The sequence below is a fragment of the Muscardinus avellanarius genome, assembly GCF_963383645.1.
Source record: "Muscardinus avellanarius genome assembly, chromosome: 9".
NCBI lineage: Eukaryota > Metazoa > Chordata > Mammalia > Rodentia > Gliridae > Muscardinus > Muscardinus avellanarius.
In genome coordinates this window covers 3,587,106-3,608,949 of record NC_137795.1, presented here as the reverse complement: position 1 = coordinate 3,608,949, position 21,844 = coordinate 3,587,106, and the positions used below count along the sequence as shown (strand labels likewise).

The window sequence follows — 21,844 nt, the reverse complement described above, 5'->3', positions numbered from 1 at the left end:
TGCAATCGCCAGCTTTCTCCAGCTTCAGAACTTTTTCATCACCCCGTAAGTCACCCTGTACCCACTATAGTCCAATCCTACCCCCTAGTAACCTCTGGTCTGCTCTCCTGCTCTTTGTATTTGGTTATTCTGAGTGTGTTCTATACAAGGAATCACACTGTGAGACTGCGTCTGGCTTCTTTTACATTAAAATGTTTTCAAGTTTCATCCATACCATTCCTACCCTGGATCTTAGTAATTTCAGCATACAAATTTTCTTCTTTCCTTATTAATTAAAAGCTTTTACCTTTTCATTTAAAGGAAGCACTTTCTGGTATCTGCTTGGCACATCCAAATTGCCAACAGCATTCCTCATGCACTTTGGGGTCCCTGTTAAGTAAAATCAAAGGTAACTGGACACAAGTTCTGCAATCTCACACAATTAATCTGATAACCAAGAAAGCTACTGACTAGTCCGTCGGTAGTGTATCAGTGTGTATATGCTGGAAAAACTCATGTTCCAGGCAAGAAAACCAAACATCCTAAGTAATTCACAAATGTGTATAAAATAATTTAAAATATAAAAGTAACATTAAGCAATAATAAAGTTAAAAATCTCAATGAAAAGAAAGAGCATGTGGATTTCTGTCTGAGCCTGCAAAGGCACCTGCAAAGGTACCCAACAATGTGTCTGACACACACAGGCACACAGTGAATGCTGGTCTTGTTTCCTCTCCTTTGCCCTTAATAGTTTTCAAAATACTTTTATAGGAATTGGCTTGTTGGTTTTTCAGAGTCTTCAAATTCAGGAATCCTGTGACTAGAAGGAAGGTATGATTAGCCTCCTATTTAGTTGAGGAAATTGCATCCTTTAGGCCTTGGTACGGCATGGTGGTTAAAGACTTGGGCTGCAGAGTCATCTTGGAATTCTGACTCTCCTCTTTGGCATGAAATTCCCACTTTTCCATGTTGTACTCACAGTTGAGCCTAGTCCTCCAACCCTATTATAAACCCTACTTCAGTCGTCCCTGTGCCTATTGTGATAGTCCTTCTGATCATCCTCTGCCTTAATGTTCTTTATTTGTTTGCATTTTGGTACTGAGAATTGAACTCAAGGGCATTCCAAGCTACACCCCCAGCCCTTATTCTAATTTTTTAAAATTTTGAGCCAGCATCTCGCTAAATTGCTAAAGATCTTGCTAAGTTGCTGACACTGGCTTTGAACCTGAAATTCTTCTGTTTCAGCCTTCCAAGTACTGGGATTACAGGCATGTGCCACCATGCCCAGCTGTCTTACTGTTCTTTAATTGGTATCACAAATATTTTAAATATAAATATACTTAATTAAATATATTTAAAAATTTTAATGTGTATATACAATTACACACACATGCATGCAGATCATACTGGTTCAGTTTCTCCAGAGAATCCTGGGTGGTATTTCAGGCAATAATACATCTCATCTTGAGGTAGGAGAGAAGATATAAAATAAATAGGCAGAAAGGAGACATAAAGGAGGACAAGGAAAATATACTTTTAATATAAAAGCCTTATGCAAAAGTTCCTCACACCTGCATTTCTTAAGCCAGATTTGTCACTCCCAACTCTCTGAGAAATGTACAGATCTTTACTCATTCACTTGTGACAATTATCTTGAGCACGGAGAATTATCCCACCAATAGTTTTATCAGGAGGGATCACCGCTGAGCAGGTGACAGAGAGCACAGCAAGGGTTTGGAAGGTGACTAGGTCACCATCCTGGAAACTCGCCCACTATGACCTCGACCTGTTGGTCATCCCACTAACAAATAGTTCAAGCCAAAGAGATTCCTACTCATCAGACAACAGAGACTCCTTCAGGATCCATAAGACGATACCACAAATCATCTTGCCATCTCCCTAATGTCATACTTCAAAGAAGAGCCATGAACCTCAAAATTTCTCTCTTCTCCCTCTCTGCCCTCCTCCACATTCTCCCTCGAATGTGTATTTCTTGTTTTCCTAAATATCAGTCCCTATCTGTGTCTCTCTGTTATGTATTACAATTCTTTTCTGACATGTAAGCCCAGGATCCTGCTGGTCCTGGGTTGAAACAGTTCGTGTTTCTCTCTCTCTCTCTCTCTCTCTCTCTCTCTCTCTCTCTCTCTCTCTCTCTCTCTCTCCCTTCCTCTCCCTCCCTCCCTCCCTCCCTCTTTCTCTCTCTCTCTCCTCACATGCGCGTACACACACACAGACTTCCTAAAATCATCTCTTCCCCTGTGACAATCTTACCAAGTTATGGTACGTAGCATGCCTTGAATAGTACCTGGAACAAAGGAAGGACCAGGCTGAGTGTCACATAACAGATCACGTGGCTGGTGAGCCAGGACGAGTCCCCAGGTGCAGGCCTTTGACACCACATGCCCTGTCTCCTCCGCCTACTGCACAGAGTTGTGCCGTCTGCCCTGGCCGGCCTTGCAGAGTGCCGAGTGACAGCGTGAGCGCACATTTTCCATGTTCCAGGCCAACACATTCAGTCGATCCCACAAAATGCCTGGGTTCCGCTGCCCGGATGACAGCAATCCATGCAATCCATGGTGTCAACTCTCCTTAGGCGGTGGGGCTCCTAGTGGGCTCCCTCAGGAATCCCCCATAAGCTGCAACCTGGTTTTGCTTGAAACAGGTGGACAGCTCAATCTTCTATCCAGGGTCATTAAGTAGATAAGCAAATACAAAAGTAAAGAATCATTTAGGGTTTTTTTTTAAGACTAGGAATATTTTTAACGTTATATTTTTGTTTTATCTTGATCAGCCAAGAAAGAGAGATCAGGAAATTCTAAAGGGAGACTGAGAAAGAAACAAGAGGCAGGATGAGATTAATGGTGCACAGCCTAGTAGGTTTTTATTTCTGTATTCATTTGTTTTGTGGTACTAGGAATTGAACCCAGGGAAGTTCTCTGAGCACACCCTCAGCCCTATTTTATTTTGTATTTTTAAATAGGGTCTTGCTAAATTACTGTACACTGGCCTCGAACCTACAATTCTGTCTCAGCCTCCCAAGGGCTAGGATCACAGGTGTCCTCTACCATGCCCAGCTCTGCAAAATTTTTCAAGATGCAGGGGCCCAGAAGTGAATGAGGCTCACTCCAAGGAATACTACACCCACAGGGAAGAGATAGCTCTTTGGAGATAAAGTAGACATGAGTATGTGTTGAAGCTCATACTTCAGGGGAGGAGGCAATCACCTGGGCAGCTGACCACTGCCAGCCAATCACAGAGGCCAAGTGGCACCACAAGAGCCCAACCAGGGCCCAACAATCCTGGCACTGCCCCCAGAAAGCACCTGACTCCCCCAGGCTCCTCCCTCCAGCTAGGCCTCCAACCCACACAGCGAGGAGTTGGGCCTAGAGCTCTCTACTTTCTCATTCCTGACTTACTCATTACACTTGGGATCCTGTGCTCTGAAATCTCGTCCTCAACACCAGTCGCCAGGACAGCAGGAAGCCAGCTTCCTTGGGTGCTCTCCACCTTGGGGTTTTTCCTTTCCTTTCCCAGCCCAGATGTCTTCTTAGAAGAAGCTGGGTTCCTATGGGGGCTCATGTGTCGTTCCCTTCACAATGGAAAGTTCCTTAGGCTTCTGTGATCCCCACCTGCGGTGATGTGCACCCCCAATCTGGGGCCTAATTGCCCTGTTGAGTATAACTCTTCTTCCCACCCTCTGGCTGGCACAAGCTGCCTCTTGCCTGACTCAATCTTCTCCACTAATTAAGTGTTACACTTGCAGTTGCAATCATGCTCTCCAGGCAACTCAGCGGAAGGAGAACAAGGTCCCCTTCCGTCTTGCTGCCCTCAGGAGACGGTGCTGACCACGGAGCTGGTTAAAACCATGGCAGATAACGGGGTTGCTAGGAGGAAATGTTAATGGGCCTACAATCAAAAAACAGCAACTACAAGACATAAGAAAGAGTAATGGATTTAGAAAATGTGGTATAGACACATAATGGAATTTTACTCGGCTATAAAGAAGAGAAAAATTTATGTCATCTTCAGGAAAATGGATGGAATATTATACTGAGACCAGCCAGTGTCCAAATGTAATGTCAAGGGTCCAGTGTTTTCTCTCACATACATGGGAATTAGAGAGAGAGTAGGAAATGAAAGGGAGAGAGAGCGCAGTAGAATAGGAGGAAGAGTCGAGGAAGAAGGTGGGGGAGGGGAAAAGGCGGGTGGAGGAAGGAAACAGTTCCCTAATGCTATGTGCATATTGTGAAGATATCACTACCAACCTCACTGGCACGTACAGGGAGGTGGGTACCGGGGATCCAGAGGGAGAGCACCAAGTGCTGTGTGCATGTTTGTATTGCCTTGAACCTCAATGGAATGCATACTCACACTGCACCAATAAAAACATGTTTTGTTTTGTTTTGGTTTGTTTGTTTGCGGTGCTAGGTATAGAACCCAGGGGCATTCTACCTCTGAGCTACACCCTCAGCCCTGTTTTTTATTCTTTATGCTGAAACAGGGTCTCACCGAGTTCCAAAGGGCCTCACTAAATAGCTGAGGCTGTCTTTGAACTGCGACCCTCCTGTCTCAGCCTCCCGAATGCTGGGGTTACAAGCGTGCGCCACCAGCCCGGCTAAGTGGTTACATTTTTTAATGAATTGTGATAACATGAGCCTATCTTGCAATCTTCCTACTGCCTTATTTTACTTATTGTCCTAAAATTAATTGCTCTGTAAGTTCAGTTCTTGGCCAAGCCGTAAGGCCCTTTTTATGTTTCACCTAAAAAAATTAGAGATGCACACCTGTAATTCCAGTACCTGAGAGGCTGAGGCCGGAGGATTGCAGGTTCAAGAACAGCCCAAGCAACATAATGAGACCCTGTTTCCAAGCAAAAAGTAAAAGGGCTGAAGGTATAGTTTGGAGGTAGATAGTCCCTGGGTTCAATCTCCAATACCACAAAAAGAAGAAAAAAAGGAAAGAGAGGGAGGGAAGGAAGGGGGAAAAAGGAAAAAAAGAAGGAAGGGAGAAAGGAAAGAAGGAAGGATACCTTCTATAGAATATATGAATAGAATATATAAATGACAAAAGAGAATTTGTCCTTTTCCCCCTTTGTATTAGGGATTGAATCTAAGAGTGTTCTACCTCTGAGCTGCACCCCAGCCCTATTTCATTTTTTAAATTTGAAACAGAATCTAAGTTGCTGAGGCTGGCTTTGAACCTGTGATCCTCCTGTCTCAGTCCCCTGAGTACTGGGTTATAGGGATATGCACACACACAGCTTTTTTGAAAGTGTGAAATAGTGATAGGAGTTCAACTCTTTACCTGTCCACGTCCTATGATGATTAGTAAATAAAGCAAATCAGACACTAGCACCTCCTTCAGACTCTTAAACATGAGGTGCTAGCAAAAACCAAGACTGTGGCTGTAGCAACAGGGCCTAGTTACACAGCGCCCTCTTGTGGTCAGTTGGTGTGATGCATGACTTTTTCCCCCTAAACTAAAAAATCTGTGCCTAATAACCAAAGATTCAGCGGAGGTCACCTAGATATAGAGGATTAAGCCTGGTTTGCGGCCACTTTATATTCCAGTTGATGCTAACTGACCTCACACTTCACGTGAATGGAGTACACAGGACATCAGGTCGACCTACGATCAAATATCACATCCACTACGTAAGTGGACATCAGACAGGATCCTAGTCTTCCAAGAATGCAATTCAGAGTGCCGGGACCCTCTCAACCTCCTGTCTCTGACCTTCCATTAATAGTCAGAAGCATAATTTTGTCTCTGAACTGAGACTCACTGACCATGCCAGCCAAACTCTTAAGATACTCAGGTGAGGATGCTGTTGGTGATAGCAACCGCCCAGACTCTGGTCTCTGGTCCCACAGCGTAAGAGCATCTGTTTCCCTTGGCACTAGGACTTTGCATGGTCCGCATAGCCTGATGCTGTTTTCCTAGAAGTGAACAGCTATACAAGACAAGGGTAAAGAAAAAGCACCTTGGAGTCTCCATGACCTGTCTGTGTAAGTGTGGAGTATTTGAGGAAGATTGTGGGGTCTTGGAGGGCTCCCTGGAGGAGGTGGTGCTTGAGCCTTTTCTGGAGTGAAGAGGAGTTTGGAAACAAGGCTATTGCCACAGAGGTCCAACAGGAGTAAAGTCAAAATCCAAACAGGGGAAACAGCTGGTGTGGTGAGTTGTTACTACAGCAAGATCAGATGTGCGTGCCAAGGTTGATGGGTACCCTTCATTGCATCCTGTTAGGGAACTTGGGCTTTTTATGTAGAGGGTAGGTTGCTGACGGGGTTGAAGGTCAAAGTGTTGTGTGATCATATCCTGCATTTTGGATTAATCACTCGAATGATCTGATGGCTGCGGAGGACAGATGTAACAGTGTGATGGGGGCAGTCAGAAGCAATGACAGAGCCCATTGTATTAGTGCAGCAGACTTGAGGGCTACTGGAGTCTTGAAGGATGAAATAATCAGTAGACCCTGTTGGGTATATGGGGCCCGATAGCAGGGAACAGGCTTTATTTAGGAATAAAGCCTGGAAGGAGGCATCTGACCAGGCAAAGAGAAAGCCCGCCTCCTTACAGGCTTTGTATGGGGCGGGGAAGAGGGAAGGGGTACAGGAGCCTCCTGTGAGCTGCTGGTTGGTGCGCTAGTAGCTGGTCATCGCGGGGCAGGGCAATGGTCAGGGGGCGTTTTCTTTCTTTGTTCCTTTGTTCCAGTCCTCCTCTGGCATGACCTCATGGCCAGACCTCACAGTGCCCACCCCCTTCCACAACTGAGTTCCAAACCAATTGAGGAAAAAGACAAAATGGTAAATCAGTGGATAGTTATTACTGACACAGGTGAGGGGGATGATGTTTCTTGTATGTACCGAAGGACTATGGTTAACTTTTTTGTATGGAACTCCAGAATCATTGAGATTTACACACCAAAATCACGGGCATTGCTGGACCACCTTGATCTCATCATTTAGGGGCAGAGAGCTACACAACTGACAGCAGAGGACTCGGGCTGTTTGCAGGCAATGCACTCCCTGGAGGAGACGGGGTGGGCACATCTAGCTTCCCCTCTTCATGTTTAAGTTAGTTTAGTGCACATCTCCTGGAGCACGGGGAGTAAAGGGACAGAGGCTGGGTGTGTGACACTCATCCTTCTCCGTGTAAAACAAAACACCAGAACAGGGAAGGAAGGATCCCTCCCTTCCATTCCTGTCCCTTGTTCTTTTCACCACTGTGCCTAACCATCAAAGCTGTAAAGAATCAGAGCATAATTTATCATGAAGTCTTCCTGAATGCCAATTATTGTCCCTCTGATTATCTTCTTGGGACCCTGGAACCAGGTTAGATTTTGTCCCAAAAGGCTCTAAAAGGGGTCAGAATATAGGTAAGTTAAATCAACTTTAAAACTTCTATAATCCCAAGCCTGAAAATTCACTTCATTTTCCATCATAAAGTATGCCCAGCTACATTGTCTGAACTGGCATATCAAAGCACAAAGACCCATTAATAAAATGTCAATAATAGACATTTCAATCTAATTTCCTCACTATCAAACTTACATAAACAATTTCAAGAATTCAATCTCCTTGCAAATCAAAATCCAACAGAAATTCAAGTTAAATTCCTTTATCTTTGTGAGTCCAAGAGTGTAAAACTAAGTTAAAAGCTCCAACAGTCTTCCCCAAAGTCTTACTGTCTTGACCACAGGGGGGCTGATGCTTGGGCAGTCTTTCAGCAGCCACAGCCTGGGCTGTCACTCACAGAACAGGATCCATTTAGGCCTCACAAGTCACATTAGACGTCTCACAAAACGGATACAATTCACATGCCATAAAAATAACCTGTGTGCAAGTCCACAGGTCTTAGTGTATTCCCAAAGTTGTGCAAACTATCACCACTGATTGTATACTTACACCGCTTAGAACTTTCCTTTCCCCACTCAGCCCCTGGCAACCACTAAGGGTGTATGGATTTGCCTGATGCAAACGTTTCACGTATGTGGAACCATGTGTCTGTTGTCTGCCTTCCTTCATCTTAGCGTTCTCTCTTTATGTCCTAGAGGTTCCTCCAGTGTTGTATGAGTAAGTACTTCCATTCTTTATACAGCTGAGTATTCAATTTTATGGCTAAATCACATTTTATACATCTCTCCATCTTTTGGTGCACTAGGGTTGTTTCCACTCTGGAGTTATCGTAAATAATGCTGCTGTGAACACACGTGTAAACGTGTTTTTGTGTATGCTTTTAGTTGTACTGAGTATAAACCTAGAAGAGGATTTCTGGGTCATATGGTAACTGTTGAACTTCTTGAGGAATCCTCAAATTGTTTCCACATAGCAGATCCATCACTTTCCACTCCTCTCAACAATGCTGTAGAATTCTCATTTCCTCACCAACACTTGCTACCCCCCCACACACAATTCCTATAGCTATCCTAGCATGCAGAGGCTCTCCCTGTGGCTTGATCTGCATCTGAGCGTCTTCTCGGGCCCTCATTGGTCATTTGCATATTTTCTTTGGAAAAATGCCTATTCCGATCCTTTGCCCATTTTTAAATTGGGCTGTCTTGCTATTGAGTTATATAATTTCTTTGTATGTTCTACAAGTCCCTTATCAGCTATATGCTTTACGAATATTTTCCCCCATTCTATTGACTGTCTTTTCGCCTTCTTGTGGTGTTTATTTGAAGCCTGAAAGCTTGTAATGTTGAGGAAGTTCAGCTTATTTGTTGTTTACGCTTTTGATTCACCCATTTGAAAACTCAATGGTAATATAAACGCAGATGCAAATGGATAGGAAACCACAGAAAACAAGTGGCAAGACAACTGCAATCTTTGCTGCATGACTACTGTAGCAGAATAAAGAAGGTGACAGGTAACCAAAACACTTTTATTTTTTGTCTTCAAAGAACAAACTCTTTTCTTCTTTTTCCAAGATAATCATGATTAACTTAGAAAAATGGTCATACAGCTTCAAAGCATTTCCCTTTAACGGGAAACTTAGCTTTATAGAATCTAAACATTAAAAGGTAAAAAAAATTCTATTTTGTTGCCATCATTAGACAAAATGGAATCTAGCAAAAGTCAAGGAAACCCATTCATACTTCAGGTCCTTCTCCTCCAGGAACCAGCTGTATTGGAGAAAAAAGAACGTATTAATAATACCACCAGGCCATCTCCAAACCCTGAAGTGCTCCTTACTGACCAAAGCCACCTCTGCCCTCCCCACCCACCATCTCTAGGTCATCAGTATCTACCCACAATTCCAACACCACCAGCTTAATACTTAAGTGTCTCAACAATAATTTCTAACAAAATAAAAGATTAAAAAGCCCCAGCAAACTAATGCTTAGGTCCAAAGCCTGCTCAGTGGGGCTCTCGCCATCAGAGCCCTTTCCCATCCTACGCACTACCGGCCCTGAGCACTTAGTGAAGTGAGCAGTACAAATTCCGTCAACTTTGCCTTACAAAAATGGGCCTAAATGTGTCTTACCATTGTTATGTTATTGCCATTTAGCAAGATCTGATCTAACTTAGTGATCCTTCTTCCTTCTGGTGTGATTTCACTAAATGAACAGATAAAAATGAGTCAGATTAAACAGAGGCAACATTTCAGAAATACTTTTCTTTCCTCAAAAGGTTATTCTTGGGGCAAGAGCACGGCTCAGTGGTAGAGCACATGCTTTTCATGCACAAAGCCCTAAATTTTGATCTCCAGCATGAAAAAGAATGTTTTTGCATATAAATGAATGTGGTCAGTAATTACATTATTTTCAGATAGAGATTATCCACTGGATAATGTAGAGTCTTCATCAAATGAAACAGAACAGACCTACTGGGCTCAGATCCACATCCACTAAAGCTTCCTCAAAAAAAAAAAGATAAAACTTGCTGCGGAAATCCGATATGAAATGAAACATTTAGCAGCCTCACTCTTTTTCTTTAACACATTATTATTGATTCTTAAAAACCCAATCTATTATTAGTTCCATTTTGAAAACAAAAATATTGGTCATAATATTTATAAATTAATTGAGCCATCATTTACATTTTGTCATACAATTAAGTCCTATTATTAGTTAACTTGGCTTTTTTATGCGTGTGTGTGTGGTACTGGGGATTGAACCCAGGGAAATTCTACCTCCAGCCTATATCCCCAACCCTAATTTATTCCTTATTTTGAAATAGGGTCTCATTAAGTTGTGGGGCCTCACAAGTTGCTAAGGCTCACCACAAACATGCCATCCTCCTGTCTCAGCCTCCAAAGTACTGGGATTACAAGGGTGTGCCACCATGCTTAGCTTACTTGATTTGACTGGGCCCTAAAATTGCTGGCTATTTTTATTATCTTTTACCTTACAATTTTGTCTACATTGATTTTTCTAGCAATTTGGTAAAAATTACATTAAAGCAATAACCCTGTAATTTAATTTTATGAACATCAATAAATAAAATTTGTCTCTAAAGTAATCCAACAAGTAATATTTTCTCAATCATTTTATTGACTTAATCATACTATCACTGCCTTTAATTAAAAAGAAATCTGCCTCAATTGTTAATATTTTATACTACTCACAATTCTGTTACATCTTCCAGCACCATATCTGAAATTTGATGTTAAGAAAATAAACCATGTTAAATTTACTCTGGCTTCTACTTTTGTTGAAGTGTAATTATGTTTAACACAATTGCTCAAATTCAAAAGGCTTACTGTTGGTATGAACTTCTTTGAGTACATTTACTTATTTATTTACACTGGAGATTGAACCCAGGGGCATTCTATTCCTAGTTCCCCTCCTTTTTTTTTTTTTTTTTTTTTTTTGCAGTACTGGGGATGGAACCCAGAGGCTTTCCACCTCCAAGTTATACCCCCAGCCCTATTTTTCTTTATTTTAAAACAGGGTCTCACTAGGTTGCAAATGACCTCACTAAGTAGCTGAGGCTGGCTTTGAACCTCAAGCCTCATGTCTTAACTTCCCAAGTACTGGGATTACAGGTATACACTGCCACACCCACACTTCTTAAAACATTATCACAAGTTCCCTGAAATAAAATGATTTTTATCATAAAAGTCCGAAATATGTCTACAGCTCTTATGTTAGTAAATACATTAAAAAAAAAAAAAAAAAAAAAAACTATGGAGAAGCCGGGCATGGTGGTGCAGGCTTGTAATCCCAGCCTTCGGGAGGCTGAGAAAGGAGGATTGCAGTTCTCAGATGGCCTCAGCTACTTAGTGAGGCCCTTCACAACTCAATGAGACCTTGTTTTAAAAATAAAAAGACTCAGCCTCGCTGGCTTAAGAGACCCTGTTTCCAAATAAAAATAAAAAATAGGTCTGGGAGTGTAGCCCGGAGGTAGAAGAGTTTCCAGGAACCCCAGTACCACAAATAAATAAATAAATAAATAAATAAATAAATAAATAAATAAATAAATAGACTAAGCTGGGGCGTGGTGGCACACACTTATAATCCCCGTGTTTGGGAGGTGGAGACAGGAGGATTGCGCAAGTTCGAAGCAAGCCTCACTGGCTTAAGAGATCCTGCTTCCAAATAAAAAATATAAAATAAAATAAGAAAATAGGTCTGGGAGTGTAGCCTGGAGGTAGAAGGGTTTCATCCCCAGTACCACCAATAATAATAATAACAATAATAATAATAATAATAATAATAATAATAATATAATAAAAAAATAAGTAAATAAATAAAAAGACTAGCCAGGTGTGGTGGCGTAAGCTTGTAGTCCTAGCACTTGGGAGGCTGAGACCAGAGGATCATGGTTCAAGGACAGCCTCAGCTACTTAGTGATACCCTTTGCAACTCAGTGAGACCCGGTTTAAAAATGGTTTAAAAATAAAGAATATGCCGGCCGGGCTTGGTGGCCCACGGTTGTAATCCCCGCACTTGGGAGGCCCCACAGGAGGATCACGCAGGTTCAATGACAGCCTCAGCTGGCTAAAGAGACCCTGTTTCCAAATAAAATATGAAATAGGTCTGGGAGTGTAGCCCAGAGGTAGAAGGCCCCTGGGTTCCATCCCCAGTACCACCAAAAAAATTAATTAATTAATTAATTAAAATAAAAATAAAGAATAAAAAATAGGGCTAGGGGTATAACTCAGAGGTCGAATGCCCCTAGGTTCCATCTCCAGTACCACAAATAAAAATAAATAAATAAAAAATAAAAAGACTAAACTATAGGGCTGGGGGGTGTAGCCTGGAGGTAGAATGCCCTTGAGTTCCATCCCCAGTAACTCAAAATAAAGAAAGAAAGAATAAAAATAGGGCTGGGGGTATAGCTCGGAGGTAAAATGTCAATGGGTTCAATCCCCAGTACCTCAAAAAAAATTTTTTTTAAATATGCCATCACCATTTTTTAAAGGATACTGACAAAGTCATCAAATCCTAGAAGTGTACCAACAATTTCTTTATCACTCTTCATCACGATGTGAATTCTTGATCCGATACACTTGTCCACAAGCTCTGCAGAAGGAAAAGGATGGTTTTATCTTTTCATTATTTCCACAAACATTTACGTGCCTACTGCCATTCGCTATTTACACATGGTGAAAGTGAACCAGGAAAAATATCCGTTCAAGAACTTTAGGTCCTATTTGAACACAAAACTCTGTTCAATCATCACTTTAACAGAAAGTCTTCCCTAAGTTCCATTAACCTCTCTTTTTAACAATTTGTACTTGTGCCATTATACTTGTTTTACTTGGTTATTATACTGCTTATTATATGAACACATATTCTCCCCTGACTCTAAGCTCCATCAGGGCAGAGACCTGCTCATCACTGTTTCACTCGATGAACAGCGTCTGGCGTAGACCGCGCATTTCAAGAATCGAACAAACGAGCCAGAGCCAGGCGTGGTGGCGCACGCTGGTAATCCCCGCGCTTGGAAGGCTGAGACGGGGATAACACAGGTTCGAAGCCAGCCTCAGCTGGCTTAAGAGACCCTGTTTCCAAATATAATATAGTTCTGGGAGTATAGCCCGGAAGCAGAAGGCCCCTGGGCTCCACCCCCAGTACCACCAAAACATTAAAAAGCTAAAAAAGAATCTAACAAGTGAAGGAAAGAATGAAAATCTCCCCATCACGGCCACAACCATTAATTCAGTCACTCGTCACCAGCTATCACATAAGAGAAGCATAATGATCTCTTTAGCGATCTTGGTATTGTCCAGTTCTCTGGCTGCGGTTTAAGCTCCAGGCTGCACAGAGCCGAGGCAGGTGTGGGAACCTGAAGGAATGGACGACAAACAGGACTCGTCCCACCTTCCCTTTCCGGGCTCACCGCGGGCGGCGGCGTTATGCATCACGGCAGGCTACGCTGACCGGGAACCCTGACCAGCCAGGTGGAGAACGGGACTGCCACCCAAGGGCGGGGGGCGCCTTCGCGGCGCCGGGACCCTCGCCGGCGGCGGCTCCGCCTCCCCCAACCACGTCCGAGCGCGGGCGTCCCCTGCTCCCCCGTCCCGAACGTCAGCCTCCCGCCCGCGCCCCCCAGGAGAAGACCATTACCCAGCGGCAGCAGCTGCGACGGGTTGGTGGTAGCGTTCGCCGCCATGGCTAAGCCGGAAGTGGCCCGCGTCCTCCGACGTCGGGACGGCGACTTTAAAAGAGCGCGCTTCCGCTTTTCCCGCAGCCCGGGCAGGCTCGGCCAATCGCAGCGCGAGCAGGCTCGACCAATCGCAGCGCGAGCAGGCTCGACCAATCAGAGGCTGAGTGTGCGATCGGGCGGGTCCAAGTGGGTCGAGCCCGCTCCTTCCTGGGTTCCTTCAGTGGGTTCTCGCGAAATATTTCCATCCGCTGACTGTTGTGCCTTTTTTACGGAAGCCAATTGTGCCGTCGGCGTATCTGCCTCGTGAATAAATTCTTCCTCTAACCCAAAAGACAAAAAATACGGAAATCTTTTCGTCGCCTTATTTTCCCCTAGAAAGTTGAATCTCAAATCAGGATTTGTCTTCAGACCAGTAAAATCAGTTCTTGTTTCCCACTTCAGTGGGAAAAACTGTTCTGCAGTTGTCGCAAAAACTACCCATTTTCTTAAAGAATCTACTGCTCCCAGGGAATCAAAACCCCATAACCAGCATTATAAAATAAATAAATGTTTTGGAAGCGGCACGGTGGCACAGCCTGTAATCCCAGTACTTGGGAGGCTGAGCTAGGTTCAAGGACAGCCTCAGCAACCTAGCGAGACTGAGTGACTCTCAGTAATCAAGCAAGACCCTGTTTGGGGGGGTGGGATTGAAGGGTTAGGAATGTAGCTCAGAGGTAGAATGCCTCTGGATTCAACCCCCAGTATCAACACCCAAATAAAAACAAAATTTAAAAAACTTCAAAAAGCACTTCTATACTGGAAATTTACGATTTTTTTCTTTTCATTTTTCTATTTATAAGCATTTTTATCCAATATTTCTTCAACAATCATTGTCTAACAACCACCAGATGTCACTCTAAGTTATATGTTGATGTCATCACACTTGGAAAAATCATTTGCGCTTCTGTTTAAAAAAAATAGAAAGGAAACAAATTCTCTGCCATAGACCATTTTATATTTGTATTCTAGGAACTTAAAGCTAAACCATCTAAACATGAGCAGTCACAAAGTATATCTGTCCTCCCATAGTTGCGAAACATGGCCGCTCCTCCACTGAAAAAATAATTATTGCTTACTGCTTAACCAACAGTTTGCTGAGTATGAAGCAATGTACAACACAAGAAGGGTCTTCTGCCCTTGCAGGAGCTTAACGATTTATACAAGTATAAAATGTATGTAAAAGCCTCAATGAAATTCAATATATAAGGTAAAAGGGTCTCTTTTTAGCTTCAAAGATTCTAGAAAACTGAACTTCTTTCTAAGTTTCAATCATTTGTTTTTTTATTTTCGTTGCCTTTTTCTTCTGTGTGGGTGTGTGAGGGGGGAACTAAACATTGAACTCAAGGACATTCTACCTTGGAGTAACCGCAGCCCTATTTTTGTTTTTATTTTGAAACAAGGTCTTCCTAGGTTGATGGGAGTCTCACTCCTTGCTGAAGCTGTCTTCAGTCATCATGCCTTCAGTCCTCCTGTCTCAGCCTCCCAAGTATTGGGATTACAGGCAAGTGCCACTGCCAGGCTTCCTCCCCCCACCCCTTCCTATTTTCATCCCATAAGTATTGAGCACATACTAGATAAACCAGGACACTTAAATTACACTGCTTTTCTTTCCCTTTCTTTCTTTTCCTTCCTTCCTTCCTTCCTTCCTTCCTTCCTTCCTTTCCATCTCTTTTCTTTCTTGTGGCACTGGGAATTGAACCCAGGCAGGGACAGTCTACTTCTGAGCCATAACTCCCAGCCCTATCTTATTTTTTATTTGGAAACACAGTCTCACTAAGTTGTTGAGAGCCTTGATAAGTTGCTGAGGCTGGGCTGGAACCTGCAATCATCCTGTCTTAGCCTCACAAGTGTTGAGATTACAGCATAAACGCTTACAAATGCTTTTTTTTTTTTTTTTTGCAGTATTGGGGATGGAACCCACGGGCATTGTACCACAGAGCTACACTCCCAGCCCTATTTTTCAGTCTTTTTAGTTTTGAAACAGTGTCTCACTGAATTGCAAAGTGCCTAACTAAGTAGCTGAGGCTGTCATAGAACCAAGATCCTCCTGTCTCAGCTTCCCAAATGCTGGGATTACAAGCATGCACCACCATGCCCGGCTCATTTCTAATCTTTAAGACCACCATTTGAGGCAAGTATCATCAAATTCCTGTATTCAAGTTAAATATCTGGCCCACTGGACACGTAGATAACTTGAAAATCTTCATAACAGAGTTAAGAGAGTCTAGTCTTGTAGGATGAAGATGAGAGTTGGTTAGGCAGGCTGAGAGTGGTGGCCCATGCCTGTAATCCCAATACTAAGACAGGAGGATCACAGGTTTGAGGCTGGCCTCGGCAATTTAGTAAGGCCATCTGCAACTTAATGAGACTCTGTTTCAAAATAAAAATAGATAAATAAAAAGGGTTGGGAGTGTAGCTCACAGGTAGAATATCTCTGGGTTCAATTCCCCAAAAAACGGAAATAATAATATCTATTTATAAGATTATTGTGAAGATTAATGAAATAATCCATGAAAATGAATAGTGTCAGACCTGGCACATAGTAAACCCTATTAAATATGAGCTACTACTTACTTATCTTCATTTCTTAATACTTGATACCACCATGATGATTGGCGTGCAGTAGAGACTACATGCAACTAGTATCACTAGATGGTTCCAAAATTATCTTGCTTTCATACCAGACAACCCATTTTAAGGCAGCAGTTTCTTTTGTCGGAGGCATCATTCCACTGCATTTTCGGGTGCACTGTAGGGCTTAGTTAACATTCTTGGAATTTATCGTTTCATTCATACCCATCAACATTCTCCTTAATATCCATGAGGCTCAAAATACAAAGTCATGCCAGGCGTGGTGGCGCACACTTGTAATCCCCGCACTTGGGAGGCAGAGACAGGAGGATCGCACAGGTTCGAAGCCAGCCGCGCTGGCGTAAGAGACCCTGTTTCCAAATAAAACATAAAAGAGGTCTGGGAGTATAGCCCGGAGGTAGAAGGCCTCTGGGTTCCATCCACAGTAACACACACACACACACACACACACACACACACACACACACACGATCTGGCTAGCAACATATTGAAAATGTTTACAGTATTTTTATTGGCATTAAAACAGTTCTACTGGATCAAAGAAACTAAATCTGATTCGGGAAGCTTGCTTAAAATGGAAGTCCTTACATATCAAAACCAGAAGTAGAAAAAAAAAGCAATATTAAGTAAGGTTGCCTACAGGAAGGAATATCCACATACTGATAGTAAACTTCAAATCCAGTTACTGTAGTAATCTCAAATTTTATTTGAGGCAGGTATTTATCCTTTAGTTTATTCCACAATTGCCGTGTATAAGATTCCCAAAGTCTGTTGGAATTTGTTACTCACTTGAAATTGATCTGAGATGCATTGCTTTAAAAAATTGAAATAATACAACCAATAGTTAAAAAACTGAAGTGACAACAATATTCGTGTACTTTGTGCTGACCAGAAAAATTGGGAATGGAAAAAATATTTTGCTTAAATGTCACGACTAGAATAATCATTTTACAGGTCTCACGTAAATGTGCATTATTGTCCATGATATTCTCTTCAATCCTTACATCTCTCCCAAGCCCCTATACCTAAAATATAAGATGGGGATGGGGGGACCCCGCAAGAAAACGAGAGGAATCTCAGGAAAGCAAGCAATTTAAAGGTTGAAGCGTCACCAAGATGCCTCCCTCCGTGTTATTTAAATATTTAAGAGTTGGGAAGAAAGACTCTTAAGCCAGAGAGTGGAAGGGATTGGAGAATGGACACAAAAGATGTCTCCGGAGAAGGAAAGCTGAGGAAAGGGGCGGAGGTTTTAAGGAAGAAGACGTCAAAACAAAGAAGGGGGAAGCCATCTGACACCAGAGCTGCGCAGAATGGAGCAGGTGTGACAGCCATCCGCCAGGCGCCGGCCCTCCTTCGGAACCCCACACCGGCCCCGCCCCGCCCGCAGGCCCCGCCCCGCCGGCAAGCCCCGCCCCTCGAGACCGCGCCCACGCCTCCGCCCCTGCCCCGCCCCTCGAGACCGCCCCTTGGCGCCGCCCTTGGCCCCGCCCCTGACCCCGCCCTTGGCCCCGCCCCCGGCCGCCGCGTCAGGTGACAGCCCGGAAGCGGCGGAAGCGGAGGAGGGCGCGCGCGGCGGCGGCGGCGGCGGCGGGGGGCGGCGCGGAGCTGCGGAGCCCCGGCCTCTGGCCCAGCCGCCCTCATGCGGCGCTCCCGCTGAGCCGAGGCCGTCGCCGTCCCCGTGCGCCGCGCAGACGGCCCGCCCGCCGGCCGCGGCGGTTGAAGCGGTCGTCCCGCGGGCCCGGCGGCGCGCATGGAGAAGGCCGGGCGCGGCGGCGAGGGCGCCCCCCGGGGGCCCGTCCTGCACATCGTGGTGGTCGGCTTCCACCACAAGAAGGGCTGCCAGGTGAGGGGCCCGCCGGCCAGCGGCCTGCGGGCGGCGCGCGGCGGAGCCGGCCGGCGGAGGCTGACAGGTGTTCCCGCGCCGCCGCGGCGGGAGGGAGGGAGGGAGGTCGCCGCGCTGCTTCCCGCCCGTCGGGCTCCACCGGCTGGCGGGGTGCCGCCCACAATCGGAATACTTACCAGAATTAGGCACCGGACCCCGTTTTCAAGGTAGGGAGCGGTGCGCCCCGCGCAGGCGCCCCGGGTAGGTCGAAGCGCACGCAGACGCCCGGTAGGAAAAGCAGCTTGCTTTGTTGATGTCTTCGCCTCCGATCGGTCGTGTTCGACTGGCCCCGCCCTCCTGGCTTTGGCTATTTGGTCTTGTCCAGAGCTTGCATTGTGCAGAGGTTAACCTCTCCCCATAAGTTGCGTTAGTTGAAGTGTATTTACTGAGCAGAATATACAGGTAGACGTTTTTCAGCGTCTTCACTGGATCTTTAATCTAGCATCTGAAAGGGAACATTTGCAATCTGTATTGCCGGCAGAGTAACAAAACAGAAACAGGACGATTTAGTGAAGGCGCTAACACTGGAAGGCAGTGATGTCATAATGTGCTAGTGAACAGTGGATTAAAATGCTTAAAGTATTGAAAATACTGATTTCTACCACTAGGTCATGTAGCATTCGGGTTCTTGCCTTTCACAGAAAATACGACATTTTAGACGACCTATTGCCACAAGTTCAGTTCGTTAGAGGATGGTAACAGAAAAGCATGTGAAGGAGTGATGGTGTGTGTGTGTTTTAAAGCTACTTTAAGATGGAGCCCTCATCCTTCAGGTAAAAACGATAGAGAAAGACACCAGGGAGGATATGAGTGGCAGCATGGTACCACAAGAGTTTCAGTACTTTAGAACTCCATGTGTTTGAACTTACTAGTCACTTTATAACTTTCTTCGGGTATAGATGAAGTAACTGAAACTTGGGGGAAGTAAAATGGTATCACTGAGGTCACACTGCAAAATAATCCTAGAGTCACATCTACCATTGTTTGCCACACCACATTGTGTTTATTTTGCTGTGACACTGCAGAAATCTTTCAGGGTAAAGAAAACATTTTCAGGGCAAATGCACTTAAGAACTGTACTGAAAAGTATATTAAGAAAAAAAAGAACCTTACTGAATGGGCAAGAAAAAATGAAAATAGCTATTTGGGGCTGATGTGATGCATGCTTATAAATAACCCCAGTAGTTGGGAGGCATTGCAAGTTCAAGGCAGGTATGTGGTAATTTAGTGAGACCATGTTCCAAACTTTTAAAAACGAAGGGCTTTGGGTGTTGCTCACTGTTAGAATGTCCCTGGGCTTAATCCCCAGTACCTATATATACATATATTATACATATACAAAAATATCTATTTTAATACCTATTTTGGTAGGAAATAGGATAAAATCAATTTGTTGTCATCCAAAAGTCAAGATATTGTGTGTGTGTGTGTGTGTGTGTGTGTGTGTGTGCGCGCGCGCGCGCGCGCTGTAGCATCCTGGGTTCTCTGGCTTTTCTCTGCCATGTCTGGCTTTGGGTTTCAGCACTAAGGTAAAGATGAACATTTTGATTTTTGTAAACTGAACATTTTGCTGGGGATGGGGAGACCCAGGGACCTCATGACGTCACAGCTCCTGTGATCTCCAGCAAGACCTTAGTTTTTCTTCTCAGTTTGCTTTACCAGATACTTTATAATAATTTTAGACATAAGCAGGGATCCTTAGATCATCCTGCCCAACTCCATTAAATTTCCAGATGAGTCAGGCTTGGTGGTATACACCTGTAATCCCAGTACCTGAGAGGCTGAGACAGAAGGATCACCGGTTCAAAGCCAGCCTCGGCATCTTAGTGAGACCGTATTTCAGTAATAAAAAATAAAATGGGGATAGCTAGGGATGTACCTCGGACGTAGAATGCCTCTAGGTCTGATCTCCAGTATCAAAAATAAATTAATTAAAACCTAATGAGTAAACTGAAGCCCAGAAAGGCTGTTGATTTGAGCATACTTGCACAGCTAGTTTATGAGTCATTATAACTACATGTCTCTATTTTTAAAAACTGCACATAACTTAATATCATTTTAACCATAATATACAGTCGAGTGACAAAGGCACAGTGCTTTGTAATCACTGCCCTCTATTCACAAAACGTTTTCTTCATTCCCAACTCAACTCCTGTATAAACAGTCATTCTACCCTCCCCTCCTCTTCTGTGGTACTGGGATTGAACCCAGGGCCTCACACACATTAGATATTAGGCAAATACTCCACCATCGAGCTACATCTGCAGTGCCCCCCCTTGAGACAGGGTCTTGCTAGGTTGCTCAGGCTGGTCTCGAACTTATGATCCTCCTACCTCAGCCTTCCAAGTAGCTAGGATTGCAAACTGCACCATTGTGCCCAGTTACATCTCTTTTAGTGGCATTTTTAGGTTGCAGGCTTTTAGAAAGTAAAAATGCTTGTCTATTTTTTAAATATAAATATGTTTGTTGATTGTGGGTTCCTGAGAGAAAGGAAGAGAGGGCGAAGGGTTCTGCAGTGAAAGGTGAGAATCCCGTTAAGCTTTCTCCCTCAGGTGCTCAGAGTGTCTTGATTTATATTGCAGTTTCTAAAAATACACCTACTGCTCCTGTGTAGCAGAAAATGAAGCAGTAGAAACTGTTGTTTCTACAAGAGTCAAACAATTTTAACGGAACTGTTAACTATTTCTCAGGAAGAGTTTGCCTTACTAGTAATCATCTGCTAGTTTTCCATTGTTTCATTAATGGAGGTTGGTTGGAAAGATAACACTATGATTTCTGGACTCTAAAGAGAGTTAAGGTTGAATGCATGGGTCATCTAAAAAACCACTGGGAAGCCTCCGAGGTACCAGCCAGATTGTACTGAGGAGCCGCCAGGCCACTCAAAAAAGCAGAGCAGGTTAAACCGGGTGTGGTGGCACACTCTTATAATCCGAGCACTTGGGAGGCTGAGACAGGAGGATCGCGGGTCACAGACAGCCTCAGCTACTTAGTCCCTTTGCAACTCAGTGAGACCCTGTTTCAAAGTAAAGAATAAAAAATAGGGCTGGGAGTTGGGGGTGTAGCTCCGAGGTAGAATGCCCCTGGGTTCCATCCCCAGTATTGGGGAAAAAAACAAAAACAAAAATCAGAGTAGGTGAATAAAAGTCTCACACAGAGTTGATTGATGAAATTGATGTCAGTTTGGTCAAAAACAATGAAACATTTGCTGGAGATGTAATTTATGTACATTCATAGTAGTTCATCTAGCAGGAACAAGATATTCAGTGGATGTATAATAGTATTGGAAAAATAGTTTTAACTACATCTTTTTATTTTTGCTTCCCCTACTTTTCCTCTTTTTAGTCTTTTTTTAAAACATTAAGAACAATGTTGATTTTTAATATAACGTATTATAAAAAGTAGTGTACTAAAATTTCTACTATAATTTTATTTCTCAGTATCAGTTCTTATGCAAATTAGTCTTTTTAATACATTCTACAGATCTTTTTTTTTTTGGGGGGGGGGTGGTACTGTGGGTGGAACCCAGAGGCTTTCTACTTCCGGGTATACTCCCAGACCCATTTTATATTTTATTTGGAAACAGGGTCTCACTAAGTTGCCGAGAGCCTCTCTCAGTAGCTGAGGCTGGCCTTGAACCTGCGTGATCCTCCTGTCTCAGCCTCCCAAACTGGGACTACAAGAGTGTGCCACCACGCCCAGCTACAGCTATTTTCTTAATCCTTCAAAAATCCAAGTTCAAGCCCAGAGCGGTAGTACACATTTTAATCCCAGTACTTGGGAGGCTGAGACAGGAAGA

General features: G+C 43.8%; 2 protein-coding genes across 3 annotated transcripts in view; one reads left to right on the top strand and one right to left on the bottom strand.

Annotated features, from left to right (window-relative positions):
• Window positions 1-9,070: 9,070 nt before the first annotated feature.
• On the bottom strand, window positions 9,071-13,541 carry LSM5 (LSM5 homolog, U6 small nuclear RNA and mRNA degradation associated; the record flags this gene model as incomplete). Its single annotated transcript, XM_080701302.1, has 5 exons — window positions 9,071-9,103; window positions 9,466-9,538; window positions 10,549-10,576; window positions 12,353-12,448; window positions 13,496-13,541. 5 exons carry the CDS (start codon window positions 13,539-13,541, stop codon window positions 9,071-9,073), a joined length of 276 nt encoding a protein of 91 aa, XP_080557428.1.
• Window positions 13,542-17,916: 4,375 nt separating this feature from the next.
• AVL9 (AVL9 cell migration associated) overlaps window positions 17,917-21,844 on the top strand; it is a gene marked incomplete at both ends in the record, with an annotated part of 54,522 nt that continues 50,594 nt past the window's right edge. For both annotated transcript variants that reach the window (XM_080701391.1, XM_080701390.1), the window contains one exon: window positions 17,917-18,009. In XM_080701391.1, coding sequence (XP_080557517.1) covers window positions 17,917-18,009 — 93 coding nt within the window. The remainder of the gene's footprint in view (window positions 18,010-21,844) is intronic.